The 25,442-nt window shown below is 46.2% G+C and overlaps 2 protein-coding genes across 10 annotated transcripts in view; one reads left to right on the forward strand and one right to left on the reverse strand.

Annotated features, from left to right (window-relative positions):
• Positions 1–21,374, forward strand: LOC146573352 (STE20-like serine/threonine-protein kinase). Of its 2 annotated transcripts, XM_085278144.1 has the most exons (19): positions 1–310; positions 415–923; positions 2,381–2,545; positions 6,547–6,595; positions 6,853–7,002; positions 8,586–8,658; positions 8,769–8,963; positions 9,205–9,286; positions 10,000–10,131; positions 10,554–11,303; positions 11,382–11,512; positions 11,654–11,777; positions 12,822–13,001; positions 15,905–16,034; positions 16,868–16,992; positions 18,220–18,411; positions 18,491–18,616; positions 18,695–18,808; positions 19,511–21,374. In XM_085278144.1, exons 2-19 carry the CDS (start codon positions 774–776, stop codon positions 19,655–19,657), a joined length of 3,015 nt encoding a protein of 1,004 aa, XP_085134270.1. In that variant the 5' UTR covers positions 1–310; positions 415–773; the 3' UTR covers positions 19,658–21,374. The 2 variants fall into 2 exon arrangements, with proteins under 2 accessions (XP_085134270.1, XP_085134269.1); XM_085278143.1 differs by having other exon boundaries at positions 1–923.
• The window catches only part of LOC146573353 (uncharacterized), a 22,014-nt gene continuing 17,540 nt past the window's right edge, over positions 20,969–25,442 (reverse strand). For all 8 annotated transcript variants that reach the window (XM_085278137.1, XM_085278141.1, XM_085278142.1 and 5 more), the window contains 13 exons: positions 25,168–25,299; positions 24,991–25,086; positions 24,766–24,891; positions 24,604–24,687; positions 24,328–24,474; positions 24,098–24,238; positions 23,808–23,942; positions 23,589–23,726; positions 22,963–23,109; positions 22,747–22,881; positions 22,592–22,672; positions 22,439–22,492; positions 20,969–21,651 (listed from right to left, as the gene is read on the reverse strand). In XM_085278137.1, coding sequence (XP_085134263.1) covers positions 21,602–21,651; positions 22,439–22,492; positions 22,592–22,672; positions 22,747–22,881; positions 22,963–23,109; positions 23,589–23,726; positions 23,808–23,942; positions 24,098–24,238; positions 24,328–24,474; positions 24,604–24,687; positions 24,766–24,891; positions 24,991–25,086; positions 25,168–25,299 — 1,466 coding nt within the window. In that variant the 3' untranslated portion in view covers positions 20,969–21,601. The remainder of the gene's footprint in view (positions 21,652–22,438; positions 22,493–22,591; positions 22,673–22,746; positions 22,882–22,962; positions 23,110–23,588; positions 23,727–23,807; positions 23,943–24,097; positions 24,239–24,327; positions 24,475–24,603; positions 24,688–24,765; positions 24,892–24,990; positions 25,087–25,167; positions 25,300–25,442) is intronic.

The following is a 25,442-nucleotide window of genomic DNA, read 5'->3' on the forward strand; positions in this document are numbered from 1 at the left end:
CCGTTGAACGCAATAACACCACAACGACTGAGTAAAGCTGGGTGTGTCGGCTGTTTTCCTGGTGGGAATGCAGCACGGGAACCGTTTAACCGTCAGCTGTGATCGGTCTCTGGGACAGACGGGGGCAGCAGGAGACCGGAATCCGCGCGCCAACCTTCAGGCACGAGGAGCTGGGAAAGAAAAGACCACCGGCACGCGCACTCGTGGACGCGCACCGACACTAAATCCGCTAGAATACTAAAGCCGTCCCACACCAGGGAAAGATGACTGTTTTTAACCGTTTTAGCGAATAATAATACACGGACCAACCGTACGTGTTTTTTATACCCTGAAGCAAACTAATGAATTACTCCGTGGAAAGCGACTCGGTCATTTTGAAGGACTCTTATCCCGTGTTTTTTTGTCTTTTGGCAGAAGAAAGAGCTCCGCAGGGCTGTCGGGCCAGTGGGTCGCCAGGAGTTGGAACAACGACGAGCCTCCAGTAACACTTTTATTACTTTACAGCAACAGAAAATATTTTTTGGACGAATTTTAAATACTAGAAGACGTCTAAGTGATCCGTTGGTGTTTTCAGGCGTTAACAATGACCCGTGATGTGAGAAAGCGCGTTCAGTGGACCGTCCAGAACAGTGTCAAAGGCTAAGCTAGGTCTGAGAAAAGCCTTCATAGTCGTTATAACTAATGACACACATGGTCAGCCAAAGACCGACGCTGAATCCATACTTCTGTTAAAGTTGAATTCCTTCAGGAACTTTCCAGCAGAATAAACCACGATGTCGTTTTTTAATTTTCGTAAAATATTCAAATTGGGAGCGGAGAAGAAGAAGAAACAGTACGAGCACGTCCGCAGGGATGAAAACCCGGAGGAGATCTGGGAGATCATCGGTGAGCTGGGAGATGGAGCCTTTGGAAAAGTCTTCAAGGTAGGCATTTTGTGCTCCACCACCCATTCGTTGCTCTGTGCCACACGTCTCTTGCTCGGGTTTAATGATAATGTTTCCTTTGGAGTGTCTCGTGTTTTTCCCACTCGCATGAACTTTTGGTTCTGGGGGCACCCTGCCAGCAGCAGGGCCACCTCAGTCATTTCCACCCCCTACACCTGCTCTGTAACAGCCAGAGATGGTGTCAGGTAGAGTGCTGCTTTGATGCTCTTGTGCTGACAGGTTTCGGTTTGGATGTTTAGGTCCGTGGTTTGATTTGATCCTAGCTGGAGCCTCATTACCATGACAGACAGTAAATATTATCACACAGGAGTTCAACGCCAGGAAGTCTGCATGTTCTGTTTGCCCCCTTTGTTGCCGGATGCTATATTTGGAGACTTTTAAATAGTTGGATTTACCCAAGACTTCAGGCCAGTGTATCATACTTACGTTAAGCCTAATCTTCCTCCACATTCAGCCTCAGGGTTGCTAGTTTCCCAGCATTTCACCCGCAAGCCTTTCATCACTTATTTTGTCCTCCTCTATATATTTCTATATGCTGTTGTGATATTTTAACTGTAAACTTCCAAACTTCCTTTTACAGGAGTTTGCAGGGATAATGGAAATTTGACCGTGCCAAGTAATCCCCCACCTTTTTTCCATCAGTCTGTTCTCACATGTATTGCACATTTAATATTATACACCTTTAAAGGGTATAAAGTCGCCACCCCTCCATAATCCAGGTTCTGTTGGAGGTCTTTTTCTGTCAGACACATCACCGTGGTCTCTAATACTGTAGGGTCCTGAGATATGACTAAAGCTGTGTCTTTTTTGATGGATTAAAGTCCTAAATGATCAGATTAGTTACGTTTGTTTTCTGTTGAAAGACAAACCAAAGAACTGTTGCATGTTTGTGCTGCACTTCAGAGTCGAGCTGCAGGAGATCCACAAATAGTAAACTGCAGTTTTATGTTTATACGTCTGGGCTTTGGGCCATCGCGGTTATGCATTACATCACCAGGGCAGTACCCACACTCTGATTCATAGAGCGATACGAGTTCTCCATTCTGAAGAATGGATTAGTATTAGTATATTGTAGGGGGTGCATCAGTGTTTGGCACTCAGGTCACCAGGAAGTGGCTGAATCCCATATCGCAACAGCGACTTCATCGAGAGCTTCCTGTCTGCAGAGAAGCCAAAACAAACAGGAGAATTTTCCACTTTGGCGAGACGTGTCACATCTTCTGCTGACACTTTCAGACCTGCAGCACAGCCCAGTGTTTGTTTGTTGGTTGTTGAGCCATTGATCTCAGTTTGAGGTATTTCTCTGAGGTCTGGGGTCAACAGCACTTCAGATCTAATATAAACCACCTCTGGCCTCCTGAGTCTTTAGGACAAGTGTCTAGAGGAGTGGAAAGTTACTTGTTCTCATAATTTCCAAAAATATTTTAATCTTACAGGCTCAGAACAAGCAGACGGGCGTCCTCGCTGCAGCCAAAGTTATTGACACAAAGACCGAGGAGGAGCTGGAGGACTACATGGTGGAGATTGACATCCTCGCCTCCTGCGAGCACCAAAACATTGTCAAACTGCTCGATGCTTTCTATTACGAGAGCAAACTGTGGGTGAGTAGAAGGATGTGCTGTGTGATCACTGTGTGACTGCCTGATGAGGGGGATTATGGGTCCAATACAAAGCTTGCAGAATCACAAATTAGAGACGGCTAGATGTCAGTGCAGCTTTCGGGACACACTGCTGCGTGCTGTCGGTGCGAGGCTCTTCCAGTATTCGCTGCTGTAGTTTTCTTATCAAAATGTGTGGCCAAAGTTCACACGAGCTGCCGAAACTAAGAGCCTAAAGTGCTGTTAATCATCATACTGGTTTATAATCCATCCGCTTATGATATGAGCTCATATTTAATGCCTTTGTTTTCTCCCCAGCTATTTATGTAACACAGATGAGTGTGTTTTGATGACATTTATAATTCAAGTGAAAAAAACCCATTTAGGTATTTTCACATCATAGAAGCTGATTTATGCATCGCTGTAAACACTGATGAGCTTTTCAGACGTGCTGGCAGCACACGTGACTGTAGCCTGAGGACTGAGGCCATGTTCCTGGATAAATGTGCTGCTTGTGAGGGGGACTCATAGCTTTCAGTCACATGACTGATGCAGAGTACTGGAGGGGGAAAATGTGCATTAGTATGACACTGGGAATCATCTGATTATCAGAGCCGATATTGTCTCTAGTTGTTTTAAGATTTCCTACGTCATTGGTGATGGCTGGATTGATGCTCAAATCGTTACTTTGAAGGAAGCCTAGACTCACTGTTGGCTATCTGAAGTGATTAAAGTCAGGCAAACGTTAATAATCAGCAGTAGCTGATGGGTGTGCTTCTCTAACAGGTCTGCGTAGGTTCTCAGTCATCCAGGTCCTGGTAGTAAACTGGACTTCTTTACATTTCTTGAAAGAAGTCCTGTCGCTTTCTTTCCCAGCTTCTTAGACTCTCTGGCAGAGACAAAGACTGAACAAGAAATCCTCAGCATTAATAAGGGAACAACGATGGCATTGGCTACAAAGATACACTAGTAATGACAAATGAACAGCCAAGTTATCAGACAGCCTCAGACGAGCAGAGAACATTCAGGAAAAGGATGAAGAGAAACCCTCACTGCTAACTAAACTAGCATTCCAGTGGCTTTCAAATTGCAGAGCAAAGCAGGCGCACCACAAGTATAAACGCTGGAAGCTCTTACCTAGACTGCATCACAGGAACTGCACAAAGTCAGCACCGAAGTTTAAGTTAAGCTGCGTGTGTGCACGAGCGCAATAACCAATGCAAATTGGGTTACACTAAACAACGCTCTTTATTTATAGCACATAAGGCAACAACTTCACCAGAGCCACTGAAACACTGCAGCCTGCTGATGATGAACTCAGTCACTTGTCAGTTATTATGATTGTGTGTTTCCATTAACAGATGGTAGCTGTACTACAAGCACCTTTCCTCAGTATTGGTTCGGCCATGCTGCAGCTATTGTGGCTGCAGGCTCACCTCAGTCATTTGGGAGCTTTTCAAATCCAAATAAAATATTCAGACACGTCCCTGAGCTGCTGGAGCTTATATAGCCATACTCTAACAAACGTTTTTTGCACAAATCAAACAGACGTATGGGAAAAGGTAGCCTGCCACTTGCACCAAGCCTGAAATGTATAAGTTCATACTGAAACAGCTCAAGCACGTCTGATTTAAATCAGGAAATGTGAGTCTGCACTAACATTTCAAAGGAAGATTGGGCCTTCATGAGCGTTCGCGCTCACCTGTACATGTGAGCGTTCTGCCCTTTTCTTCCTTTTGTCCTGTGAACAAGAAGTGCCGCCTGATGGAGGCTGATGTCTGTCAGGTGCTGAACAGGTGCCACATTCATGCACAGAGGAGGTGCATGAATCATCCCACATTAACCCAGGAGGAGCTGGCAGGTGACGTTCTTGATAACTGCCTCGTGAATCGATGCCACCTGCTGACCTTTGTTTCTCTTTCACTGCGCTGTCTAAACTGAACACTTCCGAGGCTCTGCTTTGATTTCTGTGCCGCTTCCCGGCCTTGAACTTGCAGGTGAGATCACATCCTTCCTCTCTGTGCCACATGAATGGATTAGAAAGTATGCGGGTGCGCAGTTCTCCATGCATTCATGTATGTGTCAAATAAACAAATAGGAGAGGAAGCCACAGCCCTGGCCCACGATTCCTCTCCGCGCCGCCGCGACTGTGAGGACCATTGTGTGATAGCGGAGCCACTAAAACAACAACACGCCTACAGAGAAACACGAGAACCGTGTGTGTGCGCGCACAAGACCGCTCTGATACTGGAGGCATTGTGTGTCCTGTGAGGGCTTTGTTTTGGGAAGTGGAGCAGTCTTGAAAAGCTCAGCTGTCTTGGAGGGCTATTCAAACTTTACGTTACAACCCGTCTTTTTTCCCCCTTCCTCTGTACTTCCTGAAAGATTTTCCATTTTTAACCTCGAGCTGAGCCTGTGTGAAAAGTTTGGGCCATAACCAACGGATCAACCACAAGTCGTTTCTCAATGGTTTCCAAAATTGCAGAAGTGCAGCATTACTTCCTCTTCTGTGGGTGTGGCGTTCAGCCAAATGTTCCCCAAATCTCCGCAGGTGTGTGAGTGAACGTCACACCACATGGCTGAGCTAAGCTCACAAAAGATGCTCCAGATGCTTTGTCTTACCTCCTGCACATCATCCTCATTGCTACCTGAGCCTCTGTGCCCAGAGATAATCCTGTTAGCAGAATAAGGTCTGGAAAGATAGCGATTAAGCAGGCTAGGTAGCAGCTGTGTGAAGCCTTTCCACAATGTGGCCCCAACTGGGCCAATCCTCTTACATCAGCAGCCATACTCAAAGCTCCTAAATGCCTTTAAGAGCTCAGAGTGTTTCATTCATGCAGGAGGCGGCGTTCATTCTCACAGTGGTTTCATCAGGGTACATGATGATGATGATGATGAGGAGGAGTAGGAGCTCTGCTGAGTGTTTTTAATGTGTACAGTGGATGTTCCAGTAATATTTCTCTGAGCCAGCGTCTGTTGGGCCATGAAGGTGTTCCTCAAAGTCATTTACAGTAAATGTAAAACTTTCAGTTTTATATGTAAGAATAAAATTGCTGTGACGTCTTCATATTTAAAAAAGAAGCCGCGTCCTGGGATTTAATAATGTTATAACTGTTAGTGTGCAATCCACCTTAACCAATAAACTATCTGAACGTCAAAGTGAATCAGTGAGGACGCAGAAGGAAATCTCATCTTCATCCTGTGTGAAGCTCAGAGATGATTAAGTGTGACCACCGCCCCGTTTAACCCGGGAGAGTGGCGAGGGCGTGGAAGTCTGAACCAGAACCAGGCTGGACCTGTTTCAGCACTGCTGGGAGCTGTTGGCATGAAGTTGATCACACAGAGGTGATCGTTGCCTCTTCACTTCACTTCAAACTCCTCACAACGGAGGAGGAAACTGTGAGGAGTGTGACATAAAGCAGAAATGCAGACTCCTCTTGGGATTGTTCACCTTTTACTTTAGAGGTGAACATTCTCTGCTCACACTTTTTCAAGTTTCATTGCAGCTTATCGTTAGTTTGCGATTATCAATGTGTTCCATGCAAACTCCAGACACCTGCTGGTAACCGGTGCAGTCACAGGGAGGTTTTTAGTGTAGCAGCCTCTTTGCAACAGCCAGCAAACCTTCTCCAACCAGTCACAGTGTTCCCAGACAGGCTTCGTTACAGTGACCGAGTCCTTCACCCTGACTACAGCTCCACCTCAGCTTCACAGGCGAACGTAGCTGTGAGTTGTGGAAATCCAGTCAAACTGCCCACCATACTTTTTGCTGGCCCTGGGCCATCGGCTCAATGTTTATTATGTGGACCCCTGATGAGAAGCTTCCAGAGCCTCACAGCAGATTTCAGAGGTGACCGGGTTCGACCGGAGCCCGCCGCCTCGTCAATGACCTGCACTCTGTTGGAGATGTTCTGCAGCACTGTCCTCGCTGCACATACTGGTACACCGTGTGCTTTACATAAACAAATGCATGTGTTCACACTTCTCTTTCCTCGTGTTGGCAGATACTCATCGAGTTCTGTGCAGGAGGGGCCGTGGATGCTGTTATGCTCGGTGAGTCAGCATTCCCACGTTGCACACGGGTTATAACATTAAAGAAAGCTACTCTCATGGCAGCGCTAACCAGCTAAGGGAAAAGAGCCAGTTTTAAACTTGAGACATTTCTCAGCAGGCCACCCACATGTTACAGCGTTCTTCTCCAAGACACTAAATGCAACTTTAGCCCTCATTACCACCTATGATTAGGTTGCATTAGTATGTGAGGAATTGTAACCGTGCTTTCATGTGACTCCCTCACCCTTTCCCCGCAGAGCTGGAGAGACCCCTGACAGAGCCTCAGATCAGGGTGGTGTGTAGGCAGACTCTGCAGGCGCTCGTCTACCTCCACGAAAACAAAATCATCCACAGAGACCTGAAAGCCGGCAACATCCTCCTCACGCTGGACGGTGACGTCAAGCTGGGTAAGGGCCAAGTGACACCCAGCTGTTAACAACAACAGTCCAGGATCGAGACTCTGACTCAGACCCTCAGTTCACGGATGTTTAAAATGGAGAGGGAGAAACCTAAGAACTGAATTTGTGCTTGTTTCTCATGAGAAATCATCAGTTCAGTCTGACATAGATGAACCAGCATGAAAACTGTTGTTTTTTATGGCATCATCTAGATTTTTCCTCTTTTTAATCTTTCTAATACAAGAATCTTGGATGATCACGTGACTTGTCTCATGACTCTGTGCAGCTTGTTCTAACAGTTTTTCCAGAAACACAAATATTTGCTAGAAATTTGACCTGATTTTTTTTCTGCTGGTAACGACATGATGACCTTGTGTCTCTGGAGGGAGGAGAGATGGTCACAACTAAAGGGAGATTTGTTTAAACTCCTTCGATCCTGCTGGTGCTTTGAGCTTCATTGCTAATGTGGTTTTATCTTTATGATTCAGAGAGAGGCACAGCTCCATCCAGATGTTTCGTTGAATATCTTCTGGCTTTTAGTATCTTCTTGTATTGTCGATGATGATGATGGAGGGAGTAATGATGTTGGTCGACTCCCACGTCAGGAAGGTGTATTTGGGCCGTTCCCATCAGCGTTACGCTGACATCAGTAATATGATCAATGCAATGACAGGCTGATGGTTACTCACCATGCTGTGGGAATATTCTTCAAACGCTTTGATTTGTTCTCATGCCGAGTCAGATTAACTTGTCAGGGACTGTTTTAAGCCTCATTGACTTCTCATTTTAACTGTCAGCTGTAGTTTGGCTGCACAGCAAAGGTCAGCTAGTAAACACCCATACACACCACTCACAACACACCACATACACACTAACAGAAGAGTGTGTGCAAAAGTTGTTAGTCTGCGATAAAGACTGTGCCTGGTTCAGTTCTTTCACACTCCTGTCCAAGCTCAGACTCTTCAACATGTTATATAACAGTTTCACAGGTGTGTGTGTGTGTGTGTGTGTGTGTGTGTGTGTGTGTGTGTGTGTGTGTGTGTGTGTGTGTGTGTGTGTGTGTGTGTGTGTGTGTGTGTGTGTGTGTGTGTGTGTGTGTGTGTGTGTGTGTGTGTGTGTGTGTGTGTGAGCGTGTGTGTTTTTAAGCGTGTATTCATATCTTTGTGGGGACCAAAAATTGGAAAGCCTTTGTAACAGCAGAGGCTGTTCGCTGGAGCTGCTCAGCGTCTGGGCCGACATCCTCAGCAGATGCAGCGCTGACACTTACTTACACGGGGATGAGTCACTGGGGAAATGACACACAGCAAGCATTTTGTCCAGTGACATAACACACACAGAGGTGCCTGTTAATCTGCCTGCTGGGACGCGGATGAGCGTGACTCACTCATGATACAAAGAATGATGCCTTCATGCACGTGTAGCTGCAGGATGAGGTTTTATGTCGTGTATGCCCAGAAATCTGTGATTGAACCTCTCAGGACCCGTTTTCCGTTTTGAACATTTGGCTTTTGAGGCTGCATTTGGAAAATAAGTGATGACAGTGACATTCCTCTGGCTAATTTCTGGTTTTGCTTGAATCACATGACTTCCAGCGGACTTCGGTGTGTCTGCCAAGAACACCAAAACACTCCAGAGAAGAGACTCTTTCATTGGAACGCCGTACTGGTGAGTCAAATGTAAAACAAAAAAGCTTTTGCTTATAAAAACTGAAACACACGCATCAGCGCTAAAAAGAGGGGAGCTCAGATTTCTTTTCTTCTTGTGTCTAACTCCAGGATGGCTCCAGAGGTGGTGATGTGCGAGACATCCAAGGACCGTCCGTACGACTACAAGGCTGACATCTGGTCCCTCGGGGTCACCCTGATCGAGATGGCACAGGTTGAGCCGCCAAACCATGAGATGAACCCCATGAGAGTTCTGCTGAAAATAGCCAAGGCCGATCCTCCGACGCTGATGCAGCCGTCACGCTGGTAAAACACAACTTTGCTTCTTACTTCCTGCACATCTTCTTTATTTATGTTGTTGGATTTTTTTTACTGCTACCACAAAACCATAACCATATTATTTCTTAAAGTACACACACACACACACACACACTTAAATAAATAAATTCACAACTGTAGAAACCAAAATTATTTTTGCGTCAGGCTGTAAATGTGAACTTCTGCTGTAAATCTGGAGTCTGCATCATTTTATGACTTCCACCTTTAGGTCTCCAGAATTTAGCGATTTCCTGAAGCGCTGCCTGGACAAGAACATCGACAACAGATGGAGTGCGATGCAGCTTCTGCAGGTACCTTTGTTTCAAACATCTCTCCAGCTAAACCCCTGAGCACTTGTTTTCTTTTCCTTAAGCCCCACACCTGGACACTCCCCAACCCCTACCCACGGCCCACCTGCCGTTAGAGCGTAAGCTGGCCGGCATCTGTTTACCTGCTCGGCGTCGGACTGACTGTCCCAGCGAGGCTCATCCCCGTGTGCTTGAGCTGACGTCAGCAGAGCGGGCTTTTCTTTTTCCAAAGGGTTTAAGGTGCTCGGCCACGTCTGAGCCACTTACTCACAGAGAGGACACGTCGGTACACACCGGAGCACGCCGAGGCTAACGGATTGTTCTGTGCGGACGAAGAGCTCAATGGGCTTAAAAATAGAAAATAGCGGTCTGCCGCCGATGAAGGTTTTGATATCAAAGAAGTTACATATTCTCAGGCCGGCGATCGAATATGTGCAGCAGGTTTCTAAGCCGAAGAAGGTGAGCTGTAGCGTTTCTCTCTGAACAGCGTGCTGATGTGTTTGTTGGTTTTTGCGCTCGGACCGCAAGAAAGAAGAAGGGTGAAGAGTAAAAGCTGAAATGGTTATTTCAGGTTGTTTTGATGTACTGTGAAGAGTTTGCATCTCGGTCGGCAGTTAAAATGGAGAGTTTACCACAACATGTTCCCCACACTGGGTGCTTCTTTTTTAAATAGTCTTCATTTCCTGTTGTGGTGTTTTTCTTTCTCTTACGAGCAGCATTCATTCGTGTCCAGTGTGGCGGACAGTAGGCCACTGAGGGAGCTGATCGCTGAGGCGAAGGCTGAGGTCACCGAGGAGATAGAAGAGCACAAAGAAGAAGAGGAGGAGGAAGAGACAGAGGCACGTCTGGTGAGTGGATATGGAACCTGTGCTGCACTACTGTGAATCTGTGTGTTTGTAGGTGTGACAAATACGTGAAGCTTAATGCCAGAAAAGAGCTTCCTGCTGTTTCATTTCTTAACTTACAGCTGCACCTGCAGCTTATTTCAGTTATAAACCAGTGATTGATCTACAGCTTGAATGAAGTGCCTTACTTGGAAATGCATTTAAAGGATAAGAGGTGCATGCAAGTTTTAATGTCCTGCTGTTGCAGTGAAACACAGTGAGCATCCTTCTTTTTAGTGTTAGTCTGTCTGCACAATCACACCGACTGTGGAGGAGAATCTGCAACGTTGTCTAATGCAGCCAGGATTTTAGTTTATAAGGAGAACGGTCACAGTGAGTTCCAACACAGTAATTTGTCTCCATTTCCTCCTCCTCCTCTTCTTTAGGGTCATAAACGCGCTCCTTCTGATGTCAGCGTCGGCAGTTCTGAGGATGAGAAGCTCCCCCTCTCTCCCTCCAGCTTGGAATCAGTCCCTGAGAAGGCAGAGCCAATTCTTCCTTTGCCCATACCTGCTGATCTCCCTGTGGCCAACCACGTGGTGAGCACCAGCTTCGTAGAGGAACCTGCTGCTCCTGCTCCTACTCCCACTGCAGCAGAGCTTGCAGAGGAGGCATTAAACACTCCAGTTAAGGATGAAGAGGCAGAAAAGAAGCCGGTAGAGGAAGAAGTTCCAGAAGTTCCTCTGGCTGATATCTCCCCACCAGAGTCTGAGCCGGAGACACCTGCTAAGGAACTACAGCAGCTGGAACTAGCTGTGGAGGATGAGAAAGAGGTGGACACAGCTGAGGATGAGGAGCGCTCAAAGGTCACTGAGGCTTCTCAGGAGGAAAAGACGCCCATCACAGAGGAAGCAAACACTCCAGCAGAGAAGGAAGAGGAGGAGGAAGATCGGTACAAGCATCTAAAAGTGACTCTGACACTACCAGATCAAGATAACGCTGTCCTGAAGGAGGAGGATGGAGAGAAGCCCACAGAGAAGGATGAGAAGACGGTGCCAGACAGAGCGAAGGACAACAAAGAGAGAGATTCTGATTCTGGAAACAGCTCAGCTGCAGATAACAGCAGCGTAGACCTGAATCTGTCCATCTCAAGCTTCCTGTCCAAAGCAAAAGAGGCTGGATCTGTTTCCATACAGGTAACGCACACAGTCCACACACTCGCAACGACAAAATGTCACAGAGGCATCTAAAAACTCTCCTCTGGGGTCTTTCAGGACACCAAGCGGCAGAAGAAGACGCTGAAGAAGACTCGCAAATTCATTGTGGATGGAGTGGAAGTTAGCGTCACGACATCAAAGATCATCACAGACAATGACACCAAGAACGAGGAGATGAGATTCCTCAGGTAGTCCCTGCTTTTGCATAAACGGCAGGCGCCACTTCAATGCAAATATTATGAAAATGAGTCATACAGGCAGCTTAGAGCACAACCCGACTGTGTCACGCTAAAAAATGACACGTGATTAACATCCTCCCTCCTCCTCAGGCGACAGGAGCTGAGGGAGCTGCGTCTCCTGCAGAAGGAGGAGCAGAGGGCCCAGCAGCAGCTCAGCAACAAGCTGCAGCAGCAGAAGGAGCAGATCTACCGACGCTTCGAGCAGGAGACCACGGTCAGTCTCTCGTAGGCCGATTGTTATTCATCCCTGTCTCTCTTCCACAGCATGTCTTTATCCCGTCTTCCTTCTCTCACCACAACCAGCAGATGGCCCCGCCCCTCCCTGAGCCTGGTTCTGCTGCAGGTTTCTTCCTGTTAAAAGGGAGTTTTTCCTTCCCACTGTCGCCAAAGTGCTGCTCATAGGGGGTCATATGATTGTTGGGTTTTCTCTGCATGTATTATTGTAGGGGCTGCCTTACAGTATAAAGCACTTTGAGGCGACTGTTGCGATTTGGTGCTGTAGAAATAAAATAACTGAATCTAATTTGCCTTTAAACGTGATAGAACTATAAGAAAAGCCGTTAAAGTTTAGGCCTCATCTGACCAAGCACGCTGATGAGTTCTCCATAAAGAGGAAGGATTTCCTGCATCAGTGTTTCAGAAACTGTCTTTACTGTTTGAACGCTCACATTTTACAGCCTCACACCTGCAGTCGTGCTTGGACGTCGGTTTGCCTGATAACCTGCATACGCTCGCTTTATGCGCCGAACAGCTCAGTGATGATTAATGTTTTAAGGTCCAGAGTTTTGAATGAAAAGGTGAAATATGTGGTGTGTGAGCAGAACAGATACTCCTCACGCTCTGCAGAGGAATCTGGATCTTTTTGCAGAGCTCTCCTTGCATCTCATCACCGTTTCTCCTGTATGTTTAAAATCCAGCTCATTGTGTGGTGAAGTCAAATTTAGCTTTTTTTATAGTCAGCATAGAAAATATTCAAATGAGTCACGATTTGTCGCACACTATTGGCCTGTGTTAGACCTGTGTTCCTCTGTGAAGGCCACCCGGCCTGTTTATGGGGCAATAACACAGAACCTGCAAAGCTTGTTTCCCTTCCTGTGAAGGTGCTGCAGGAAAAGCTCAGTTCACTGCTGGAAGTGTTGCACCTGATAGTCTTTTGTTTTTTTATCTGATGCAGATACTATTGCAGGTTTAGTAAGTAATATATGCGCTCACGTTTGGATTCTCCATCTGAGGTGACTGGTTCCCGTCTGTCCTCCAGAGTAAGAAGCGACAGTACGACCAGGAGGTGGAGAACCTGGAGCGGCAGCAGAAGCAGACGATTGAGAGGCTGGAGCAGGAGCACACCAGCCGGCTCAGAGACGAGGCCAAACGCATCAAAGGCGAGCAGGAGAAGGAACTCGCCAAGTACCAGAACGTGCTGAAGAACCGCAAGAAAGAGGTTAGACGCGTCTGCGTGCCTTTCACCTCCACACGTAGCCCTCAGAAGGACGGGATAGCTTTCTATTTATAGTAGCTTGTTTTGACATTTGCAACCCACCCCATCCCCCACCCGCACACACACCCACTTCTCTGATCTGTCTTATAACAGCTTGCGTAACCTGCGTTTATCTTGGTGAGGGTTAACTCGGTCTACGCTGCCACCTCTCATTTACTTTCTCATCGAGTCCTAAACTACCCGCAGCTTTTTCTAATTTTATTTCCATGTGCTCCTCGCAGCTGGAGTTTCTCCAAAGGGTTGTGAAACAGCTTAAAGACGATATTATCCAACCCCGTCTGTGGAGTTTGAAATCTTAAAAGCTGTTTTGAACTTGAACTTGTTCTTCAAAGTAAAAAAAGTAACAGGAAGTTGATATCTGACTTTCGTCTTTGAAATCCTGAGCCTGCTGTACCTGACACGGGTTCAGAGTGCTGCGATCCACAGGGAGCGGCTCACGGTGTGATTCAGTCCTTTCAGATGTCCTCGTGTACGTTGTGCAGGATGTGAACATTGCTCTGTGTCACTGAGGCCTCCTCAGATCATTTCTGGACTTTCATCTTATAATATTTAAATAAAACTCGACTGAAACTGTTTGGAAAAGCAAATCAGGCAAAGATACTTGTTGTAAATTCCTGTATTTAAAGAACGTTTTAAATCTTCTAAAATGACTCCAATCATCTGAACGTGATGAAACGACGGCTATGACTCAAAGTCCAAAGTTCAGCTGCGGCTGGACTGGACTTTAGTCTGTGCTAACGCTTCCATCACAGGGCGGTGCACCAAGTCACGTACTGCAGACAACATACAGAACTGATGTCATGCAAGACGCTGGCCATGTTTTTAGCTAACCTGAGCGTAACAGGCGTGCAGTCACTTAATGATTAGTGATAAGTAACACAGTAATAATGTGTTAAAAAAATGTAATTCAGTTAAAAATGAACCAGGAGGCATCAGCACGGTGGAAAGTAGGGCTGGGTGTCGTCACTGATTTCTAGAATCGATTCGATTTGAATCTGGGAAATTTTGCCTCACACAGTCAGAAATATTATAATTCAGATCATGCATCAGTACATTTCCATATTTTTATATTTATAAAAAGAAAACTGACACTCGTGAAACTTTGTCAAAGGTGTGAGCATCACAGCGAGGCCTTTGTGTCAAAGCAGCTGCGGATAAAACACAGAAAAACATGAAGGAGATTTTCCTGGTCTGGGATTTATACAAATATTCTGCAGTAGATCAGAAACGAAAGAAAACCATGAATCAACACATGAACATTACCTGATGCTGCTGAAGTGAAGCAGAGCAAAGTTACAGACGTTTGATTAGAGACAGTGTTTTGCAATTTTGGATAATTTTAAAAAGGAAAAGGAAAAAACGTCGGCCGACAGCCTGTAAACAGGTAGACTTGTGCGTAACAAGCAAGCGAATAATGAAGAAAACAGATTTTTAGACTGGAAACTTTTGTTGAAGTACAGAGAGCGAGCGAGCTGTGCATGAGTGTGATTTTTATCATGGTGGAACTAAAAACCTGCAGCTCAGCGCAAAAAGGGCGTGAACACAAAGCGCGGAGCCGCCGAAACATCAGAATCAGCGAGCTGTCGGCTTTCAGCCCCGAGCGTGTCCGTGCCGTTGGGTGAGGAAGTCACATCTCACTGATTCTGATCCGTCGGCGGCTCCGCATTTTGTGCAGAATCCGTGTTCCTGCTCTCATTTACTGTTTTAGCTGTTTGGTGAAATTTTGTGAGGTTTAACCTGAGATTCTGGCGTTTCAGGCAAAATTATTTATATTGAAAAATCGATTCAGGATTTTAATGAATCGATTTCACGTTATCCAAGCTAGAATCGATTTAATCGATAATCAAAACCACCCCTAGTGGAAAGGTCCAGTTTAGTGACTCCAGTTAGCAAAGCAGACAATCGTCAGCACCAGCCAGACGTCGCAGCTCTGTGTCTTTCAGAGCAGGACGAAGAAGAGCTACTCGAAGTTGTGTAACAGCAGAGAAACGAACTCTAACTGGAAACACGAAAAACTAGACTTCAGGGGAAAAAACAGCTGGAACCGATTATGTGATGTGCATGTAAAAGTGTCATACACAGGAAACGGCACTAACAAGCCCTTCTTTCATCTCGATCAGAATTAAAACTTCACATAATTATTTTATTCGTTTAGAGCGAGCAAACTGGAACAAACACATGAAATAAAATCACTCTGGTGTCATTGCTCAAAATGAAATGCAGTCCACTGTATGGATAAAGACATAAATATGTCTGCTCTGTTTTCTTTAAGAGCAGCTCATTTTCAAACGTTTGTATGTCACCGTGCTGGAGTCAAAGATCATCTCCTCTCTGTTCACCGGGCCAAGTAGGTCAGATTAATGTGACAGGCAGGTGAAATGTCCTCTAAGGACAGCTGCAAGTGTCTAGTTCATCGGTTCAAACCACACTTAGCCTGTGACAGAGACACACACGTGCGGTGTATTTATATCCTTGTGGGGACATCTCATTGACATAATGCTTTCCCTGGCCGCTGACCCTAACCATTAAAAATGAATGCCCGACCCCGACCCTGACCCTGACCCTACACCTAACCATAACCTCATTGTAACCCTGACACTAAAAGGCCTTCAAACTTGTGAGGCTCGAGGGCTGTTTGTCCCCACAAGTATAGTAAAATACCAATTTTTGGTCCCAATGAAGATGTTAATACCCGTCCACACACACACACACACACACACACACACACACACACACTCACTGTCATGTGTGAATGTGAAGTTCCCTATTTAAGTCGTCCAGGGCGTTTGGATGATGATCACATGCTCTGTGATTTGCTGACATCATTTCTAATCTGGCTCATCCAGGAACAGGAGTTTCTGCAGAAGCAGCAGCAGGACCTGGACAGCGCCCTGAAGAAGATCATCCAGCAGCACAAACACGAGCTCGCCACCATCGAGAGAGACTGCCTCAACCACAAGCAGCAGCTGCTCCGAGGTAAACGTTCGGAGACAGATCACCATCTAAGGATGGACTTTAAAACGGAAAAACAGTTTTAGTCTTTTCCAACGCGGTCTGCTTGTCTGAGTCATGTGCACAGTGTTAAATTCGTCCCACCCGCAACAAATACTTCCTGTTTTATGATGATAAGCACAACTAAACGTAGTACTTAAACTTAACTAAGCCGATTACGTCTGGGTTTGAGTTCCCAGATGGTTTGGATTTCTGTGATAACGGCAGAAATCACTCGTATGGCTGAGCCTTGAAGGTCTCACTGCGACCATAAGCTGCACCCCCCCCCCCAACAGTGTTTTTCTAGTTTTTATGACTGTTTATAAAATAAACCCGACTCAAGAAAGATGAATGTTAGTATTATATAACAAAGAGCATTCCTCCCCTGAGATGGTTCCTGCTGTGCCGACACTGTAAACCGCACTCAGACTGATGTTAGCAGCTGTTTTCACCTCAGAACATAAAAACTGAGGTTTCTGACCGTCACCCCTTCCAGTCGGAGCGAGGTGGACGGCTGCCCGTTGGCACAGACTGGGACTTAATCCCATGATTAATATTCCAGGAGCGGCACAAATAACACTTCTCAGAAATGCAGGTCACGGGAGGCTGCAGCTGTGCTTCAGGAGCTCAGGACGAGCTCCGGCTGGCAGCAGAGGTCAAATGTGAACCGTCATTAGTAAAGTTAACGCTGAGGTCTGGAGCCTTTTTCTCTAAGAAGGACAGATCTGGAGCTGCTTATGTAGTGAAGACGTTCAGCCTGTGAACGCTTCCTCTGTGCACTGCTTCAGCTTTGTCTTTTGATCTGTGTCTGCGTACAGCACGGGAGGCCGCCATGTGGGAGCTGGAAGAGCGCCATCTGCAGGAGAAACACCAGCTGCTCAAACAGCAGCTCAAAGACCAGTACTTCATGCAGAGGCATCAGCTGCTGAAGAGACACGAGAAGGTACGGCGTGGATGCTGCTGCTGGTTCAGTTTGTTAGGTGACCTCAGACGTGCACGGAGAAACATCGTCCACCTTAAAAGGACGAAAATCTGTCAGGTTCTCCTGATTGAGTCACTTTTTAGTTATTTGATGTTTTTTCATTTAGGTCGAGAAGCTAAAGTGTTTGACTCGAGCTCTGTGTAAGAAAAACTGATGATTTAACACCGTTATTAGGAAAAAGGAATAAAGGAGGACAGATGCTTCCTGGGGCTAGTCAGGCTCGTCTTGTGGGGGTAACCTCCGCCTTCACTGGACGTTTGCATCAAACCCACACGACAGATTTACTAACCAAAGTCATCCATGCATTCTCTTCCGCTTATCTTGTCAGGGTCACGGAGGGGTGGAGCCTGTCCAGCTGTCTTAGTGCGAGAGGCAGGGTCACCAGTCTGTCACAGGGCTCACGCACACAGACAAACATTTGTACTTATGGGCAATTTAGAGTCACCAGTTAACCTAACCCCACTAACTCCACACACAAAGACCTCAGTCTGATGGTGGGATTGAAGGACCCTCGTGCTAACCACTGTGCCACTGTAACCACAGCCGGTCCTTCAGCTTGTTCTCGAACCCCGAGACTTTTACTTCTACTCGGATCCCGTTGATTCTCTTTTAGTCGATACGAGCTGCATCTAAGGTCAAGGTCCAATTTGTTTATATAGCACATTTCAAACAGCCGATGCTGCACAAAGTGCTTAACAATATGAAAATGGCATTAACGTGTGAGGCTCTATCACCACGAGATTTGAGAGTAGTCCGTGGGATGGACAGGATGAAGAGCGAGTCAGTTTAACACTGCGCTCCCTTAGAGACTAAATGTCCAGCTTCTGAAATTCTGCTGAAGGTCACAACAAAACTTCACAGACACCGAGTGGCTCTTCCCACTAAATCCAGTGATTTCTAAACTCTGGCCTTTTGAACACATCAAATCCTCTGAACATCCTGTTCAGCTCTGTTAGAAGCTGAGTCGCTGGAGTGAGTGTAGGATTGTTCTTGAGCCAACTGCTGACGTCCTGCTGAACCCGTCGTGACTTTATCCAGCCTGTTCCTCTCTTCTCTTTGTGCTTCCTCTCAAACTTTTCCAGCCAACTTTACTGAAAGATGCACAAAACTCTGTCGTCTTTCTTGTTGCTACGTTTTATTCTATCTGAATGAAAACCCTCATGAATGTGTTTCACGTCGACCGTACAGGAGATGGAGCAGATGCAGCGCTACAACCAGCGTCTGATCGAGGAGATGAAGAACAAGCAGACGCAGGAGAAAGCCCGACTGCCCAAGATCCAGCGCAGCGAAGCCAAAACCCGCATGGCCATGTTCAAGAAGAGCCTCCGCATCACCGGAGCCATCATCAGCCCCGAGCAGGAGAGGGAGAAGGTCAAACAGGTGAGCCGCCGCCTTCAGCTCGGAGAGTGAAACGTTCCCTCAAAGAATTCCAGCCTTTAGTCAATAATCGCGTCTCCAGTTCGCAGCTCAGGAAGAGAAGAGGCAGAAGAACGAGCGGCTGCACCAACAGCAGAAGCACGAAAACCAGATGAGAGACCTGCAGCTCCAGTGTGACGCCAACATCCGCGAGCTGCAGCAGCTGCAGGTCGGCTCCGGTAACCACGCCAAAGTCCCGTTTGACAAAAGACTGCAGTAAAATAACGTAACTCTGTTTTTGCTTCAGAACGAGAAGTGCCACCTGCTGATCGAACACGAGACCCAGAAGCTGAAGGAGCTGGACGAGGAGCACAGCCTGGAGCTGAAGGAGTGGAGGGAGAAACTGCGACCCAGGAAGAAGGTAACAAAACAAAACTGAAACAAAAGGTTTTCTGGTGAACCGTTTGAACCTTCTGGGGTGGCGACATCACGGGCGATACGAGGAAAATCTAATATCGCAGTATTTTATTTGGCTATATCCTGATCCATGATATATATCATGAGCTGCTGCAGCTCGTATCACAGCTGGTTTACTCAAAGGTTTCTTTGGTGTGACGTTCACGTGCTGAGTTTAAAACACTCTTCATGTTGCAGTGCATGACTTTTCAGCCTCTGGAATAAATACTTGGCTCTGCTGCCTTTTGTGGCAACAGTTTTACGGCATGCTTTTCAAATGATTGCATTTTGTTCGACATCTGAAATCCAAACGACTCCTGATGTCGCCATGTTTGTCCCTGTGTGGAAGGATAAACACTGGGTAGAGCATTTTCCGGTCGGGAGAAACAAAACTCAGTGAATTCTGTGCAGACAGCTTAATATTTGCATGGCAACCTATTCTCAATATTTACAATGACGTCATTTTAACCATCGTTCGTGGAAAAACTCGCGATACATCGATTCGATATATCGCCCAGCCCTACACGTAGCGTCTAACAATGTGTTTAGGAAAGATTTAAAGGTGTGGACTGTGCGTCGTATCACCTCAGTCAGGTGACCCCACAGTTTACCTGAGGCTCATTACACGAAGGAAACTGAAGCATTTCCATGTGTGTGTGCTCTGCAGGCGCTGGAGGAGGAGTTCGCCAGGAAGCTGCAGGAACAGGAAGTGTTCTTCAAGATGAGCGGCGAGTCGGAGTGCCTTAATCCCTCCACCCAGACCCGCATCTCCAAGTTCTATCCGATCCCCAGCGTCCAGTCCACCGGCTTCTAGAGGACACGACGTCTGCACACACACGGACAAACGAACAGACGCACCGACGGAGACGGTGAAGACGGAGCCGTGCTGCCTTTGACCTTTGACCTCTGTTTTCTATCAGGATCCATTTGAAGGAGAGTTCGTGTGAAGTGCTCAGTCCAACCTTCCTGAAGTATTTTTCTAAACAGTGCAGTGCCTGCAGAGTCTCTGCATTTAAATTCAATTAGTTCCCAATTTTATTTGCTGCTCGACGTTTTTCCCATTTAGATTTTTGCACAAAGGAAATGATGAAAACTAGTTTCACCACTAAATCTGAATAAATAAGATCAGTAAGCATCACTTTTAAGTGATGATGAAGGAGAATGTATTGCAGATAAAAGAGGAGCCTCCTGTCGAAGGGCTGATGACGTTTGATGAACTCGTACATATCTGTGTGCTAGAACCTTAGCTCGTGATCTGATGCATGACTTTAATGCAGCGTTTAGGAACTTTTACTGCAGGTTTTTCTTCAGAATGCCTTCAGTCTTGAGCTCAAGACTATTAGTTGTTTAGGAACAAACCCTGTGAGGAGGGTGGAGACTGTTAGGAAGTCACTGTGGTGACAGGTGGAAAGCATTTACGTCAGCCGGGTCATTTTCCTTGTTGTTGTTTGTAGGAATGATATTCAGGGATAAAGAAGGAATACAAGCTGCAGTTTTTAAGACAAATAACCGGACGATGATGTGACAGGGCGATCTGATTTTAGGGTTAGAGCGAGCTTCCCTTCAGAGTCATCTCCTCGTGTTGCTCTGGATTATTTCTGCTCGTTTTAAAACGTTGATGGAAATCCCGTTTCCCCACAAACACTTCTGCTTCACACAGATTTGACTTTCACGTTCTCGCCTGTTTCTCAAATTATTTTCTTCCACATTCAGTGTTCGTCTCTCCTCCGCTATTGAGTTATTGAAGGATGCTTTCACAGAGCTCACCACCTGTCGTCCTCGGCAGGTTTGTTGATGGAGGCGCTTCACACTGGCACAGTGATACAAAGTGACTGCCACTGCTGTAGAAAATAGTCCCGAGGTGCACGAGGAGATGATCTCAACTGAGAGATCGGTCAAACCAAGTCACATGACTCCTTCACACCTCATATTTGCCTCGTCTGTATTTTTGCTGCCACACGCAGCTGAGCAGGTTCGGACTGTAACACTGTTTTAGCGACTAGCCTTAATGCTACAGACGTGGAGACCCTGCATACCTGTTGCGACTGCCTTTGAAGGAATTCTGAAGCTTATTAACAGTTATTGAGGAGGTGGGACGGCTCTTTATTAAAAAATGCACAACATGAGCTTTTTGCAGTTTTTTTATTATTATTATTATTAAATCTGATGTAATGTTATAAAAAAATTGGACCTGACTGGTTTAGGCCATCTCCTCCTCTGATTGGTTCATTTGATCATCTCATCTTCTTTGATTGGCTGTTATTAGTTAGTCAAAGGTGTTTCATATCATATGTACAAAAAAACTAAACTCGGTGAAGGAGTGCTGTGCACCTTTTACAAAACGGCCTCAGCAGTTATTTATGTACGAAAGCTGATCGTCCACCACAAACAGTTACAAAATTCTGGTTCTTAACTTCTGAATGTTGACTATAAAACAAACAAAAAAAACATCACATTTTATAACATGTATAGTTTTTAGAAGGCCTGTAGTGCTGATTTTCATTTTCATGTAAATAAACTTTTCTCTCTAACATTGTGCTGTTTCGTTCTTTATATGGATCCCAAGACTTGAACCACAAACTCCAAAAAACATAAAATACTCGTTGGTCTGATGAGTAAAAAATGAAATGGTAAAGTTACCACTGAACACCGTCACAGATGACATGATTCAATACGACGTCCCTGATTTCATGTGTTTCATGTTCAAAACACATTTACAGTTAAAACACCAGCGAAACTACTTTCAGCAGCTCAGGCGTCAAACACCAGCATTCCTCTTCCTCCTTTTACTCGTCACTGCGAATTCTCCTGAAACAGCAGAAAACCTTCAGTTAAGTCACTGACAGAAAATCGTTCCCACAAAAACATTTCAGTCAAAATTCTGCGTTTTTCACAGACTGTGGAAAGAAAAACAAACAGTTCTGGGTGTAGAGGTTTAGACATCTGCTTGTCTAGCAAAAGGTCGCTGGCGTTATTCCAGCAGGAGACACAAATGCCTTCGAGGTTGAGTCAGGAAAGTCTGCTGACTCAAACATGAAGCGTGTTGAGCCTGCATTCTCTCAAACGACCAGCAGGGGCCGACTCGTCTAGCTGCAAACAATCAGCCTCCAGAGAAGAAAAGTTCAGCTACCACTGAAATGCCAAATAAGCTGCATTAAAAAGCATGTTTGTGGCTTTTTGTTATGTTAGAGTACCAACCAGTGGCTGATGAAGGCTATGCTGAACATTTACACAGCTTATTGCTGCAGAAGCAAAGGTTCGCAGTAACGACTGCATTCAGTGAACATTGTTACCAGTTTGACAGTTTGTTACCCCGAGGGCGTGTCGAGTCCCGCCCTTTCTCAGACTCCTCCCTCACTGACAGCCGTCAGCTCGAGGCTTCATATCAGGGCTTTACTGCATTACCATGCTGCCTACGTCCTGTTTGCTCACTTTGCTGTTTAGTTGCGTTTAAGAGAAGTGAGCACTTTGCCAGTTTTGGTGAAGTAGCTACAGAAATGTCAACAACATCAGAAGAGTCTGGATGGATGAACAGCACAACAGGCCAGAGGAAAACCTTTAACTGTTCTTTTAAACTCCCACGAGCAACACTGACCTCTGTCCCCTTTTGGGCCTCTGTAAACGTCATGTCCAGGAAGGCCTCGCTCACCTGTGTCCACACACACAAAAAACACATCTTAAGATTATAAACCGATGCGTTAAATGTTCTGACACTACCAATGAAGTCCACGATTTCCTTTTACTGCACCTCTCTCTCCTTTCAATCCTGGAAATCCCCTCTCCCCCTTCTGGCCTGGTCTCCCAGGTGGTCCCACGATGGCTCCATGACCTGTGGAGAACACACTCGGTGGTTAAAACACATCCACATTCTGCTGTACCATGCTGCTGCTATATGTTCTTTACTTTTTATATATTCCACTAAATCAGAAACGTTGGTGTCAGAACCAAACAGTCTGCTGTAACCTGGTGGACCCGGAGGTCCCGGTGGCCCCGGGGGTCCCTGGATGACACGTTCAGTGTCACGGAGGAGACCACGAGCTGCAAACAGACCGAGAAGAAGTGTTAACCAGCAGTCCTTTCAGACGTGCTTTACTTTGGCCCGATAGGACAGTCACTCACATTTGATGTATTCCACCAGATCTGTGGCGTTTCCATGGGAATGAAGCCAGTGGCTGTATCCTGGATGACCTGGGGGTCCTGGGGGTCCTGGAGGGCCTTGAAAGACATGTCTGTACTCCCTCATAATGTCCCGCACTACACCATGAGCTGCAGATCAAAGGAAACAGGGTGATACAAATGTCACGATTTAAGAGTGTTTAACATTGTTTATTTAAAAAACTTCCAGCAGGGGGCAGCACCTCTGGATACAAAACAAAGCCTCACACATTAAACTAGCATTTTAAAGCTTCAACACAAGAGTCCACAAATCCGCCAGTAGTATCACAGTGGACACACCATTGTTTATGGGCTGTCTGTATCTCCCGAGGTAGAGCAGCTCATCTACTAATCAAGTTGGTGGTTTGATCCCAGTCTGCATGCCAAATATCCGTGGGAATGATATTAACCCCATGTTGCTCTCTGATGCATCCATTAGAGTGTGAATGTTAGATATAAGTGTTGTATTAAGTACTTTGAGTGATCAGAGTAGAAAAAAGTATATAAGAACAGTCCATTTACCATTTTATATACATAACCGTGCACTTCAGTGTCAGTTATAAAGGAAACCAAAGGTCAGGTTGACTTACATTTTAAGTATTCCACCACATCCATGACATTTTGTTGGGAACTAACCAATCGGGCCTCTCCAGGCATTCCTGGAGGTCCTGGAGGTCCTTGAACCACGCGCTCAGAGTGGCTCATGGCATCATGGAGCAGACCGTGGGCTGCATGATTTAAGAAAATGTGTTTAAACAGATTCAGTCTGAAGTCAATCATATTTTTTATAAAGCGTGGCGGCCACCTACATTTGATGTAATCAGTTACTTTGAGAGCCATACTGGAGTAGTCGTCAGGCAAACCTGGCTCTCCCTTGTGTCCTGGGGGTCCAGGAGGACCTGGTGGACCAGGAATTCCAAACATGGCGGCACTCGCATCATCACCTGGAGGAAAACACAGCACAGTCTAAGTTCATTAAACTGTAGCCTCTTCTCTACCCACGAGTCTCTGTAACAGCTGTCACCATCTATTCCCCACAAAGACGTAGAACCAAAGAATATCTGGATTTTAAATGGGCGAAGCATTGCTTTAAACTCACTCTTGGTATATTCTTGTAGTTCAGCTTTGAGTGTGTCTCTGTTGAGATGGTCAGCAAAAGTAACCAACCCACTGATTGGTCCAGGGGGTCCCTCAGGTCCAGGGGGTCCGGGTGGGCCTGGAGGACCTTTGAAAGCAACATCTGTAGGAGGGCAGTGGAGAAGAGGACCAACAGTGAGACGCAGTTTCTCTCTTTGAGAAGGTGGAGTGAAAGATTTCTGTCAAACTCACTTTGCAGGTAGTCACGAATGTCTGAGCTGATGTATTTAAAAAATCCAGGTGGACCAGGTGGACCTTCCGGGCCAGGTGGACCTTGTGAGCCAGGGATACCCGGGGGACCAGGAGGCCCCTGAGGGCCAACTAAAGTCTGATACCCATCTAGTTGGATAATATATTTATTGGATTAATAATGGTACTAAATCACGGTGAACTTGAGGTATCTTAAAATCTTGTTTCACCCAGACCAAACCATCTGGTCTAACTGCAGAGATTTGTGATGCTTCTTACCTGGTAAAAAGTTTCCAGGAAAACCAGGAGCTCCAGGTGGTCCGGGAGGTCCAGGAGGTCCAGGGACAGCAAGCGCCTCCCTCTCTGCAGAGAGACCAGGATTATAGTCAGACACAACAGAGGACCTTTTTGGTAGGTCGCCTGTAAGACTGTCACACCTACCAGACATCAAACTCAGGACACGTTCAGCCACCTCCTGTGTGTTAAAGCTGTAGCTGCCATAGCCTGGAGCTCCTGGAGGTCCCTGTGGACCCGGAGGACCAGCAATGTATCGCCTCACGTCCTCTCCTGGAAACAAATGATAGAATTCATCACTTTTAGATTCTCATGAAACAATTTTGAATTTCTTTCATTGTAGCAGATGTTGCCTGTGTAGCAGAGACTTACTCTGTAAGAGGCTGATCATGTCACTGAGAGAGACGGAGCCAGGAGGACCCGGAGGACCAGGAGGGCCTGGGGTCCCATCATAACCTCTGCCTGAACCTGAAACAGCAACAGTTACGGACCTTCACTCACACGTCTTGTGTACCATCCTGTGGAGCATTATCATGTGATTGACCATACTGTGGATGTAGGCCATGACTCTGCTGGCGACATCATGAACCAGCCCGTCCACTGCATGTCCAGGTGTGCCTGGTGCCCCCGGAGGCCCAGGAGGCCCAGGAGGTCCAACGAAGTACTCTCTGATGCCACCACCTGATGTCAAAGCACATTTATTCAACATTTTTATCCATGTGTAGATACCAAGTTGAAATACCAGGTTCAAACATAGTTGCAAGCAGCGACAAAGTAGAATGAAAGCTACAAGCAGCCATACAGTTCAGCAGGGCGCCATGTCC

Source organism: Mchenga conophoros, linkage group LG6 (genome assembly GCF_057382185.1).
Source record: "Mchenga conophoros isolate Kocher_MC1m ecotype Shallow Benthic linkage group LG6, M_conophoros_male_GT1.1, whole genome shotgun sequence".
NCBI lineage: Eukaryota > Metazoa > Chordata > Actinopteri > Cichliformes > Cichlidae > Mchenga > Mchenga conophoros.

Bases quoted from the DNA above. Each gene is read 5' to 3' on its own strand.
- LOC146573352 (XM_085278143.1), top strand. From the start codon at position 774: ATGTCGTTTTTTAATTTTCGTAAAATATTCAAATTGGGAGCGGAGAAG. The intron at 924-2,380 runs GTAGGCATTTTG...TTAATCTTACAG, and splicing joins CCTTTGGAAAAGTCTTCAAG to GCTCAGAACAAGCAGACGGG. The intron at 11,304-11,381 runs GTAACGCACACA...GGGGTCTTTCAG, and splicing joins CTGGATCTGTTTCCATACAG to GACACCAAGCGGCAGAAGAA.